The 12,143-nt window shown below is 44.0% G+C and overlaps 1 protein-coding gene across 7 annotated transcripts in view; it reads left to right on the top strand.

Annotated features, from left to right (window-relative positions):
• The window catches only part of LOC139549193 (dedicator of cytokinesis protein 10-like), a 177,577-nt gene extending 165,897 nt beyond the window's left edge, over positions 1-11,680 (top strand). For all 7 annotated transcript variants that reach the window (XM_071359390.1, XM_071359389.1, XM_071359393.1 and 4 more), the window contains 5 exons: positions 243-453; positions 2,271-2,461; positions 9,303-9,403; positions 9,718-9,856; positions 10,560-11,680. In XM_071359390.1, the coding sequence (XP_071215491.1) occupies positions 243-453; positions 2,271-2,461; positions 9,303-9,403; positions 9,718-9,856; positions 10,560-10,607 (690 nt within the window). In that variant the 3' untranslated portion in view covers positions 10,608-11,680. The remainder of the gene's footprint in view (positions 1-242; positions 454-2,270; positions 2,462-9,302; positions 9,404-9,717; positions 9,857-10,559) is intronic.
• The last annotated feature ends 463 nt before the right edge of the window (positions 11,681-12,143 follow it).

The following is a 12,143-nucleotide window of genomic DNA, read 5'->3' as shown; positions in this document are numbered from 1 at the left end:
CTCAACAAGACTAAAGAGACCAACACAATTCGTTTGACAGATTTTTTTTTTAAGACAGCAGGGTTGTTAGACACCAAATGGTGGAAAACGGACCAAAATGGGGAGAGATTACCTGAATTTGTCCAATAAGTAACTCTCGCTTTTTCCATTGCAAAAATGTTTTGCCATGGTTTTCTACGTAGTGAACGAATGAATAGGACCCAGACTGTGAACTGATTGTGCTGTTTGATATAACCCACCAGGTAAACCCTAAAGACCTGGACCCCAAGTACGCCTACATCCAGGTGACCTACGTAGTGCCCTACTTTGACGACAAGGAGCAGCAGGAGAAGAAGACGGACTTCGAGCGACATCACAACATCAATCGCTTCGTGTTCGAGACGCCGTTCACTCTGTTGGGGAAGAAACATGGCGACGTGGAGCAGCAGTGCAAGAGACGTACCATACTAACCAGTGAGTTATTAAAAATGTAATTTTTGCTAATATTTGTATCCAAAGAACTGTCAACATTTACTGTCACAATACACTACATGGCCAAAGGTATGTGGACACGTGTTCGTCGGACTTCTCATTCCAAAATCATGGGCATTAATATCGAGTTGGTCCCCCCTTTGCTGCTATAACAGCCTCCACCCTTCTGGGAAGGCTTACCACTAGATGTTGGAACATTGCTGCATGGGCTTCCATTTAGCCACAAGAGCATTAGTGAGGTGGGGCACTGATATTGGGCGATTAGGCCTGGCTCGCATTCAGTATTCCAATTCATCCCAAAGGTGTTCGATGGGGTTGAGGTCAGGACTTTCTGCAGGCCAGTCAAGTTCTTCCACACAGATCTCAACAAACTATTTCTATATGGACCTCACTTTGTGCACCGTGGCATTGTCATGCTGAAACAAGAAAGGGCCTTCCCCAAACTGTTGCCACAAAGTTGGTAGCACAGAATCGTCTAGAAAATCATTATATAATGTAGCATTAAGATTTTCCTTCACTGGAACTAAGGGGCCTAGTCCGAAACATGAAAAACAACCCCAGACCATTATTCCTCCTCCACCAAACTTTACAGTTGGCAGTATACATTGGGGCAGGTGGCGTTCTCCTGGCATCCGCCAAACCCAGATTCGCCTGTCCGACTGCCACATGGTGAAGCGTGATGCATCACTCCAGAGAACGCGTTTCCACTGCTCCGGAGTCCAAAGGCGGCGATCTTAACACCACTCCACCCGACGCTTGGCATTGCGCATGGTGATCTTAGGCTTGGAAAGCCATTTCATGAAGCTCCCGACGAACAGTTATTGTGCTGATGTTGCTTCCAGAGGCAGTTTGGAACTCGGTAGTGAGTGTTGTAACCGAGGACAGGCGATTTTTACATGCTAAGCGCTTCAGCACTCGGGGGGTCCCGTTCTGTGAGCTTGTATGGCCTACCACTTCGTGGCTGAGTCATTGTTGCTCCTAGACGTTTCCACTTCATAGTAACCGCACGTACCGTTGACCGAGGCAGCTCTAGTAGGGCAGAAATTTTATGAACTGACTTGTTGGAAAGGTGGCATCCTATGATGGTACCACATTGAAAGTCACTGAGCTCTTCAGTACGGGCCATTATGATGGTACCACATTGAAAGTCACTGAGCTCTTCAGTACGGGCCATTATGATGGTACCACATTGAAAGTCACTGAGCTCTTCAGTACGGGCCATTATGATGGTACCACATTGAAAGTCACTGAGCTCTTCAGTACGGGCCATTCTACTGCCAATGTTTGTCTCTGGAGATTGCATGGCTGTGTGCTTGATTTTATACACCTGTCAGAAACGGGTGTGGCTGAAATAGTCACTGAGCCACTAGCTTGTATGGTAGTATACTATACTAGCTAGGAAGTGTCTGAATAACCAGTAAATACTGAGCCGTAACTGTCTGAATCACTAGTATACTGACCAGTGCTGTAATTGGTGACCTATTCTGATCAGTAAAGTTATGGTGTAGGTGCAATGGTTTTCCCTTCAAAATGAAAGAAAGATCGGACAACAATTCCCAAACAAACCCAACAGTTCTGGTTTAATACAATAAAAGATATCCCATCTAGCAGACACTTTTATCCAAAGCGAGTTATGCACAGTAGTGCATGCATACATTTTTTTCATATGGGTAGCCCCAGCGGGCATCAAACCCAGTCCTGGCTCCCTACTCATGCCTGAGCCACCCAGGACCACAAGGTTTAACCAATTGGTTCCTCATACCCTGTGTCTACTCCCCCCTTTCTGTCCCCCCACCCAGCGAACTCCACCTTCCCCTACCTGAAAAAGCGTATCCAGGTGGTGGAGCAGCAGAGCACGGAGATGAACCCCATCGAGGTGGCCATCGACGAGATGTCCTGCAAGGTGTCCGAGCTCAACCAGCTGTGTGCCATGGCAGAGGTGGACATGATCCGGCTGCAGCTCAAACTGCAGGGTAGCGTCAGCGTCAAGGTAAGGGTAGGGGTGGAGGAGGAGAAAGATGTAGAGAGACACACAGAAGGGTTGAGTTGAGAAGACGTGCACATACTGTACAGACAAACACACGCGCAAGCACACACTCCACCACTCAGGTGGGTTGAGCTGACAGTCAGACACAACTGACAGACAGACACACTCACACACAACAACACGGATACACACATAAGTGAGTTCAGACATAGCTGAGCTGACACACACACACACACACACACACACACACACACACACACACACACACACACACACACACACACACACACAGTCACACACCCTGGCGTAGGATGCACCCCACCCCCCAAACCAAAATAATTGGCAGCTATGAAATTGCAATGGCAAAACGTGTAGGAAGTTAGCTGTTTTCCTAAATGCGAGTGGGGAGTGGGGTGTCCTGGGGGCCTCTGAGGTACAAGAACGCATGAAGAAAAAAAAACGTTATAATAATAATAATAATATCATCGCATTTGCATAGTGGCATAGAGCAGTTGAGTAGAGGTGCTCGCAGAAGTTGCACACATGAGGAAAGTGTTGCTTTTATAAAAGCATTTTATAACGACTGGAGACTTTAGCGTAATATTGTTTAATACCGTACATATGATTAAAATGGCAGGCTACTTTGACACTGACAAACTGAGAATATAAGATCAATAGAAAAGACCTTGTCTTGAATCCATCAACACCCTAGGCCTACAGCGGGTGTGTGGAGACACATATTGTACGATATGAGGAAGAAATTATAGTTCTAAAAAAGTCGTTCCAGTTTCGCTGACTCGCTCAATTAATGCGCAGCTCACGCACTGGACATGGCCGACGCGCTCGAGCCAAAAGCATATCTCTCAATTTTTTTTAGGCCTACTTTGTAAAACAGTGTTGCTCGCTCAATATACCTGTTTGGAAGTTGATAGAACATTTTGTTAGCCTCTACAGACAGACTAGAGGCTTCTTTTTTCAACAAGAGCCATTTGCTTTCCAACCTATGTTTTCCCACAATTGCATTTTAAATATTGGGAAAAGCCTGTTCACTGACAGACTTGACGCACATTCCGGACTGTAGGCTGTGCATTGTAATTGGGCTACACACAATCCACAGCTAGGCAATAAAAATGTGGCTGTGGCTAGATTATAGGCCTACTCCTGGTGTAGTATTCTGAATTATTACATTTATTTCTGAACAGACAGCAGTAATTACATAACTTTGGCAAATGTATTGAAATTTGTCAGGGGTGCTGCAGTACCCTTTTCCGCAGCTATGATTCTATGATGATGATGATGATGAATTGCAACGCTGGAGAGATAATAGTTGCAGGCTCATGTCTATCAGAGCAGAGCGAGGGAGATAATACAAAGTTTTTAAAAAGTCCTGTGATAGATAGGCTGCAGGTATGCTTCTCTCTCTCACCACAGCAAGAACAATGCGTTGGTCTCTAGGCTACAATGTTGAGCAAACCATAAACCTGACCCCCCCCCCCCCCCCCCCCCCGACACAACACCCATAAAGTTCCATCAGGATCCGTCTCAAATTAAGCACTGCTCATAAAACTGCGCCAAGGCACTGGTCACACACTAACACGAACGCACACACACGCTTGCACTTATCCACACGTGGTATATTATTACCAAACAGTCTATGCTGAGACCCATGCTCTCCATAATCCTGCCTCTTCTCAGGCTTTTCCCAGCCCTAATCCCCTGTAAATACAGTGAAATGTGTGAAAACAGCTCGGCTCAGAGTGACAGCATGATGCAGGCTAATCTTAATACGCTGTTGCGGTAACAGAGAGAGATATTGGATTATCTGTCATGGTGAAGCAGCACTAGCTACTTAATGTCTATCATCGCATGCTTCCTCTATGTAGCCCTCTATCACTAGCATTAGCCTCTAGATTATTTAGAATTATCCTCTTGCATCTTTAGCATTAGCCTCTAATAATATTCATAATTTATTCAACTTTTATAGCACTATTCATTACATAAAGAATCTCAAAGCGCTTTAAAGTAACACAAAAAAGACGAGCAAATTAGAAAACAACAACAACATGTTGAGGAGTATACCACCTCAGTCATCGGCTTTATCAATAAGTGCATTGACGACGTCGTCCCCACAGTGACCGTACGTACATCTCCCAACCAGAAGCCATGGATTACAGGCAACATCCGCATCGAGCTAAAGGCTTGTGCTGCCAATTTCAAGGAGCGGGACAATAATCCGTGTTCTTATAAGAAATCCCGCTATGCCCTCAGACGAACCATCAAACAAGCAAAACGTCAATACAGAATTAAGATTCAAACCTACTATACCGGCTCTGACGCACATCGGATGTGGCAGGGCTGGAAAACTATTAGACTACAAAGGGAAACCCAGCCGCAAGCTGCCCAGTGATGCGAACCTGCCAGACGAGCTACAGTAGAAGTCGGAAGTTTACATACACCTTAGCCAAATACATTTAAACTCAGTTTTTCACAATTCCTGACATTTAATCCTAGTAAAAATTCCCTGTCTTAGGTCAGTTAGGATCACCACTTTATTTTAAGAATGTCAAATGTGGTAATAATAATAGAGAGAATGATTTATTTCAGCTTTTATTTCTTTCATCACATTCCCAGTGGGTCAGAAGTTTACATACACTCAATTAGTATTTGGTAGCATTGCCTTTAAATTGTTTAACTTGGGTCAAACGTTTGGGGTAGCCTTGCACAAGCTTCCCACAATAAGTTGGGTGAATTTTTGGCCCATTCCTCCTGACAGAGCTGGTGTAACTTAGTCAGGTTTGTAGGCCTCTTTGCTTGCACACGCTCTCTCAGTTCTGCCCTCAAATTTTCTATAGGATTGAGGTCAGGGCTTTGTGATGGCCACTCCAATACCTTGACTTTGTTGTCCTTAAGCCATTTTTCCACAACTTTGGAAGTATGCTTGGGGTCATTGTCCATTTGGAAGACCCATTTGCGACCAAGCTTTAACTTACTGACTGATGTCTTGACATGTTGCTTCAATATATCCACATCATTTTCCTACCTCATGATGCCATCTATATTGTGAAGTGCACCAGTCCCTCCTGCACAAAGCATCCCCACAACATGATGCTGCCACCCTTGTGCTTCACGGTTGGGATGGTGTTCTTCGGCTTGCAAGCCTCCCCCTTTTTCCTCCAAACATAACGATGGTCATTATGGCCAAACAGTTCTATTTTTGATTCATCAGACCAGAGGACATTTCTCCAAAAAGTATGATCTTTGTCCCCATGTGCAGTTGCAAACCGTAGTCTGGCTTTTTTATGCCGGTTTTGGAGCGGTGGCTTCTTCCTTGCTGAGCGGTATAGGACATGTTGATATAGGACTCTTTTTACTGTGGATATAGATACTTTTGTACCTGTTTCCAACCAGCACCTTCACAAGATCCTTTGCTGTTGTTCTGGGATTGATATGCACTTTTCGCACCAAAGTACGTTCTTCTCTAGGAGACAGAACGCGTCTCCTTCCTGAGCGGTATGATGGCTGCGTGGTCCCGTTGTGTTTATACTTGCAAACTATTGTTTGTACAGATGAACGTGGTACCTTCAGGCGTTTGAAAATTGTTCCCAAGGATGAACCAGACTTGTGGGGGTCTACAATTGTTTTTCTGAGGTCTTGGCTGATTTGTTTTGATTTTCCCATGATGTCAAGCAACGAGGCACTGAGTGTGAAGGTATGCCTTGAAATACATCCACAGGTACACCTCCAATTGACTCAAATTATGTCAATTAGCCTATCAGAAGATTCTAAGCCATGACATCATTTTCTGGAATTTTCAGTCAACTTAGTGTATGTAAACTTCTGACCCACTGGAATTGTGAATTATTAGTGCATTATAAGTGAAATAATCTGTCTGTAAACAATTGTTGGAAAAATTACTTGTCATGTACAAAGTAGTCCTAACCGACTTACCAAAACTATAGTTTGTTAACAAGAAGTTTGTGTAGTGGTTGAAAAATGAGTTTTAGTGACTCCAACCTAAGTGCATGTAAACTTCCGACTTCAACTGTAAATGTCTTCGAGGCAAGCAACACTGAAGCATGCATGAGAGCACCAGCTGTTCGGGACGACTGTGTGATAACGCTCTCGGTAGCCGATGTTAGCAAGACCTTTAAACAGGTCAACATTCAAAGCTGCGAGGCCAGACGGATTACCAGGACGTGTACTCCAAGCATTTGCGGACCAACTGGCAAGTGTCTTCACTGACATTTTCAACCTCTCCCTGACCGAGTCTGTAATACCTACATGTTTCAAGCAGGCCCTGTGCCCAAGGAAGCGACGGTAACCTGCCTAAATGATTATCGCCCCATAGCACTCATGTCGGCAGCCATGAAGTGCTTTGAAAGGCTGTTCATAGCGCACATCAACAGCATCCTCCCGGATACCCTAGACCCACTTCAATTTGCATACCGCCCCAACAGATACACAGATGACACAATCTCAATCGCACTCCACACTGCCCTTTCCCACCTGGACAAAAGGAACACCTATGTGAGAATGCTGTTCGTTGACTACAGCTCAGTGTTCAACACCATAGTGCCCACAAAGCTCATCACTAAGCTAAGGACCCTGGGACTAAACACCTCCCTCTGCAACTGGATCCTGGACTTCCTGACGGGCCGGCCCCAGGTGGTAAGGGTAGGCAACAGCACATCTGTTAAGCTGAACCTCAACACTGGGGCCCCTCAGGGGTGTGTACTTAGTCCCCTCCTGTACTCCCTGTTCACCAACGATTGCGTTGCCAAACATGACTCCAACACCATCATTAAGTTTGCTGACGACACAACAGTGGTAGGCCTGATCACCGGAGACAGCTTATAGGGAGGAAGCCAGAGACCTGGCAGTGTGGTGCCAGGACAACAATCTCTCCCTCAATGTGAGCAAAACAAAGAACCTGATCATGAACTACAGGAAAAGGCGGGCCAAACAGGCCCCATTAACATTGCCGGGGCTGTAGTGGAGCGGGTCAAGAGTTTCAAGTTCCTTGGTGTCCACATCACCAACGAACTATCATGGTCCAAACACACCAAGACAGTCGTGAAGAGGGCACGGCAACACCTTTTCCCCCTCAGGAGACTGAAAAGATTTGGCATGGGTCCCCAGATCCTCAAAAAGTTCCTCAGCTGCACCATTGAGAGCATCCTGACCGGTTGCATCACCGCCTGGTATGGTAATTGCTCGGCATCTGACCATGAGACACTACAGAGGATAGTGCGTACTGCCCAGTCACTGGGGCCAAGCTTCCTGCCATCCAGGACATATACTAGGCGGTGTCAGAGGAAAGCCCCAAAAAAATTCAAAGTCACCAAAGTCATAGACAGTTTTTTTCTCTGGTCCCTCACGGCAAGCGGTACCGGACAACCAACTCTAGGACCAAAAGGCTCCTTAACAGCTTCTAACCCCAAGCCATAAGGCTGCTGAACAATGAATCAAATGATTCACATTGACCCCCCCCCCCCCCCCCCACACATTTGTTTTTTACACTGCTGCTACTCATTATCGATTTATAGTCCCTTCACCCCTATCTACATGTACAAATTACCTCAACTAAACTGTACCCCCGCACATTGACTCATTGACTCGGTACCGCTACCCCCTGTATATTGTTATTTTATTGTATTACATTTTATAATTCTTTTACCTTAGTTTATTTGGTAAATATTTTCTTAACTCTTTCTTGAACTGCACTGTTGGTTAAGGGCTTGTAGGTAAGCATTTCACGGTAAGGTCTACACATGTTGTATTCTGCGCATGTGACTAATACAATTTGATTTAATTTGATCATCAGTCATGAAACGGAAGGTCATGAGAGGGTCAGAAAATTCATGGCTTGAGTGGTCATTGGAGGGAGGTGGTCAAAGGGGGAGAACAAGCAAAGATAGTCTCTGGAGCAAGTCCGGGGGCAGGCAGGCAGCACGGTGTCATCAAGGTGTCTCGCCATCCTTGCCGTCTGTGTGGCTTCTCCATAGTAGGACTCGGATGAAGTTTGAGCTCAGCCACTGCAGTTCATGGACTCTGTAGTTGGTGTAGCTAGCTATCTAGTCCTTCACGACTACCAAAATGAAGCACCCACTTGGGCGAAGCTAATACGGCAGTTACATGGCGCCAGAAAGCACACCACATTTCAATAATATTTCAAGAGTAGCCTTGTAACCTAGTCCTCCTTATACGATCCTCATCATTGCATACCTCAGCCGTATTGCATTCGGGATTCTCTCCATCCTCAACCTCCGGACACATGGCTGGCATTCGAATCAAAACAATTACCAGCTAGCTAGCTGACATTAAATACAACAAACAAATGACTTGCCAGCTTCAGTTTTAAAAGTCTGTGGTGGATTCTGGGGTGGCAGGTAGCCTAGTGGTTAGAGCGTTGGGCCAGTAACTGAAAGGTTGCTGGATCGAATCCCCGAGCTGACAAGCTAAAAGTCTGTCATTCTGCCCCTGAACAAAGCACTGTTCCTCGGAAGGCCGTCATTGTAAATAAGAACTGACTTACCTAGTTAAATAAATGTTTAAAAAATTGGGTATATTAATTGTTCATTCTTTAAACAAAAGATTTGCAGGGAAATGTATTAATTATATACAAAATGTACAGGAGCTCTCTGCCTAAGTGGCCTCATGGCGCCATGGCAACCACGGAATTAGCATTAGCCTCAAGCGTAACTATTATCATTAGCGTCTTGCATCTTTAGCATTAGCCTCTTCCATCACTAGTATTACTAGCATTACCCTCAATACTAATTTCTTCATACTGTGCTGTCTGTTGAAAATGATGCAGGTGAATAACCATGAACTTACTTTACAGGTGAATGCAGGGCCCATGGCCTATGCCCGAGCCTTCCTGGAAGAGAAAAATGCCAAGAAATACCCTGACAACCAAGTCAAACTGCTCAAGGAGATTTTCAGGTATTCTTCACAACACTTTGCATGACCTGGATCAAAGAAAATACCTTTATGGACCACTTAGCAGATGCTTTTATCCAAAAAGTACATTTTTAGTATGTGTATGTGACCCCTGTGGGAATTGGATCCATGACCTTGGCGTTGCTAGAGCCACGCTCTTACCAACTGCGCCACACATAGATCGATGATGCATTTGATACATCTTAAGCAAAAGGGTTGGGGTCAACCCAGAGTTTTTCCAGATCAGGTCACATGGTCAGGACAGGGAAAACTCTTGGCCCTTATAGTGCCCTAACAATCTCTGTCTGGCCCTGCAGGCAGTTTGCGGAGGCGTGCGGCCAGGCGCTGGACGTCAACGAGCGGCTGATCAAGGAGGACCAGCTGGAGTACCAGGAGGAGATGAGGGCCCACTACAGGGACATGCTCACCGAGCTCTCCACTGTCATGAACGAGCAGGTCTGTGGAAACACAAGCCCAGAAAACGTAGAAACTGCTGTTTCTTTAGAGAACTGAGGCTGTATGCATCAAATGTCTCAAAACAGGAGTGCTACCCCCCCTTTGTCATCTTACACATCGTGATGTTAATTTAAAAAAATAAAAAAGACCCTATATCAGAACTCTTATTGTGAGAAACTTGATACATGCGGCCATTGGGCTGCATGTTTCACGCCTAGCTACTTACAGTACTATCCTTCACACTCATCTTATCAATGTTTTTGTTCACTTTCGTGTGGTACACTCTTTTTAATCCATCATTACTTGCTCTGATATCATTGTTTCATTATTTATTTTTACGCATGATCTATTTCTGGACTAACCAGAGTGTTGTCCCTTGGTCTCATCTCTTTGTGTTGTTCTCTTTGTTCATTTGTTCTTTCATTGGATCTCAGCTGCATAGACACATCCTCTCATTCAGTTTCTGCTCCTCTCTTTTTAACATCTCCCTCACTATCGTTTCTAAGACTGGTACGTCACACAATCCCCCCCACACTTTACCATTTTGGAGCAAGTGGCACTGTGCTGTGCATTATACTAACCTCTCAGCATATATATTTGTGTGTGCGTGCCTGCGTGTGTGATCGCATCATACATTCATCAAATGTCTTTTTGTGTGATTTGAAACATGAAATTACTATCTATGTCTCTCCTCCATGCCAAGATCCCTCACACAAGACCACCAGGAACAGAACGACACAGCGCCTTCTGAGCAGCCAGTAGGCATGCTGGATTCTGCCAATGCCCAGGAGGACACGTTTCCCCAAAATGGCTCCTGATGACAGACGTCGTTCTTCCTCCTGCCAGGAATTATACAGGAAGGAGCGGGGGACTGGAACTGTGACTTTATGGGACCTGGAAAAAAGGGAATTGGATGGGGAAGTCCAGAAGTCTGCAGACTTTGATCATGGTAGTCTGGAGTTGTGGTAGTATGGCGTCCAGTCCTGGTGATGATGATGATGTCCAGTAGACCAGGTTGCTGTACTGTTACTTTGTTTTGTTTTTGCTCAATCCATGTTTTCGCTCCTCTGCCGACCGTCTCATCTCCTTACTCTGTACACATACACACACAGACAACACACGCCTTCTCTCCCCAGCCCCGTTCCTTTAGAAAATGGTGACCTTAATGAGCTCGAGGTGCGTTCAACAGAGCAAACGTTTGGTTGTAATTCTGGCCACAACCATGTCGATCCTAATTTGTCCATATTCTGTTGGTTATCTTTATGCCGCAAATGTTTGCCACCTGTGTGGTTAGCAATTCCAAAAGGTATTGTAAAATGACAGTTCAAGGAATTCTATAAAGGAAATTAGGGTCACATTCAGTAGTCAAACATTGTTGAATGTTGCAGATAGAAATAGCATGAATACAGCCAACATGATTACTTCCTCTATAAGGCAGAGAGACATGTTTGTTCCACATCATTTATTTCTATCAGAATGTTCCACATCGTTGTGTCCTGCTGAACAGATTGACATGTAGCCTAATTCTTATTTGATTGAACACACCTCTAGTTCCTGTTTGAATGTAGAACAACTCTCGTATAGCTACTTTGTATCCTAACATTCTGGAATTCCCAGCTCACAAATTTTCAAATGGAAAGTTTATGTTTTATAACATTTTTATTATTGATAATGTTGTTATTATTTACTGTACTGTTTTAAATTGTAAATAAGAATTAATATTTAAAAAAATATATGATTTTTTGTTTGGCTAAATAAAAAAAAGAATGAACAAACTAAAGTTTTATGTATAACATTTAAATAAAATTTGTTAACGTCCATAAACCACAGGGTAAGTGCCCATTTCTCTCTAGAAATATTTTTCTTTACATACCGGTACAAACATACATAGGGGCTACATATATGTATATATAGGAACCGTTCCTTATTCCCCTTTGAGAATAACAGTTGAACTCCAATACTATGCAATTACTGAAGTTAACAATGTGTCAATACAATGTTACTAGAGTAATTACAGAGTTAATGCACGGGTAGAAGACCAACTTAATTAATGCAATAAGTTTGGCTGCACAAAAATAAGAAGCTGTAATATGAAGCAAAGATATATTATATAAAGAATGATATTAAAAAGCTTTAGAGCACCTTAAATTACATTTTGGTCAAAAAGGCAAACTCAGCTCCATTATTCAATGAATAAGATGGCTCATTTATCACAAAAAAAACTGATATTGCCAACTACTTTAATACTTTTTTCATTGGCAAATTAGCAAACTTAGGCATGACATAC

This window comes from Salvelinus alpinus, chromosome 22 (assembly GCF_045679555.1).
Source record: "Salvelinus alpinus chromosome 22, SLU_Salpinus.1, whole genome shotgun sequence".
NCBI classification, from domain to species: domain Eukaryota; kingdom Metazoa; phylum Chordata; class Actinopteri; order Salmoniformes; family Salmonidae; genus Salvelinus; species Salvelinus alpinus.
Note: the sequence above shows the minus strand (reverse complement) of the source record. Positions and strands in the feature narration are given on the sequence as shown.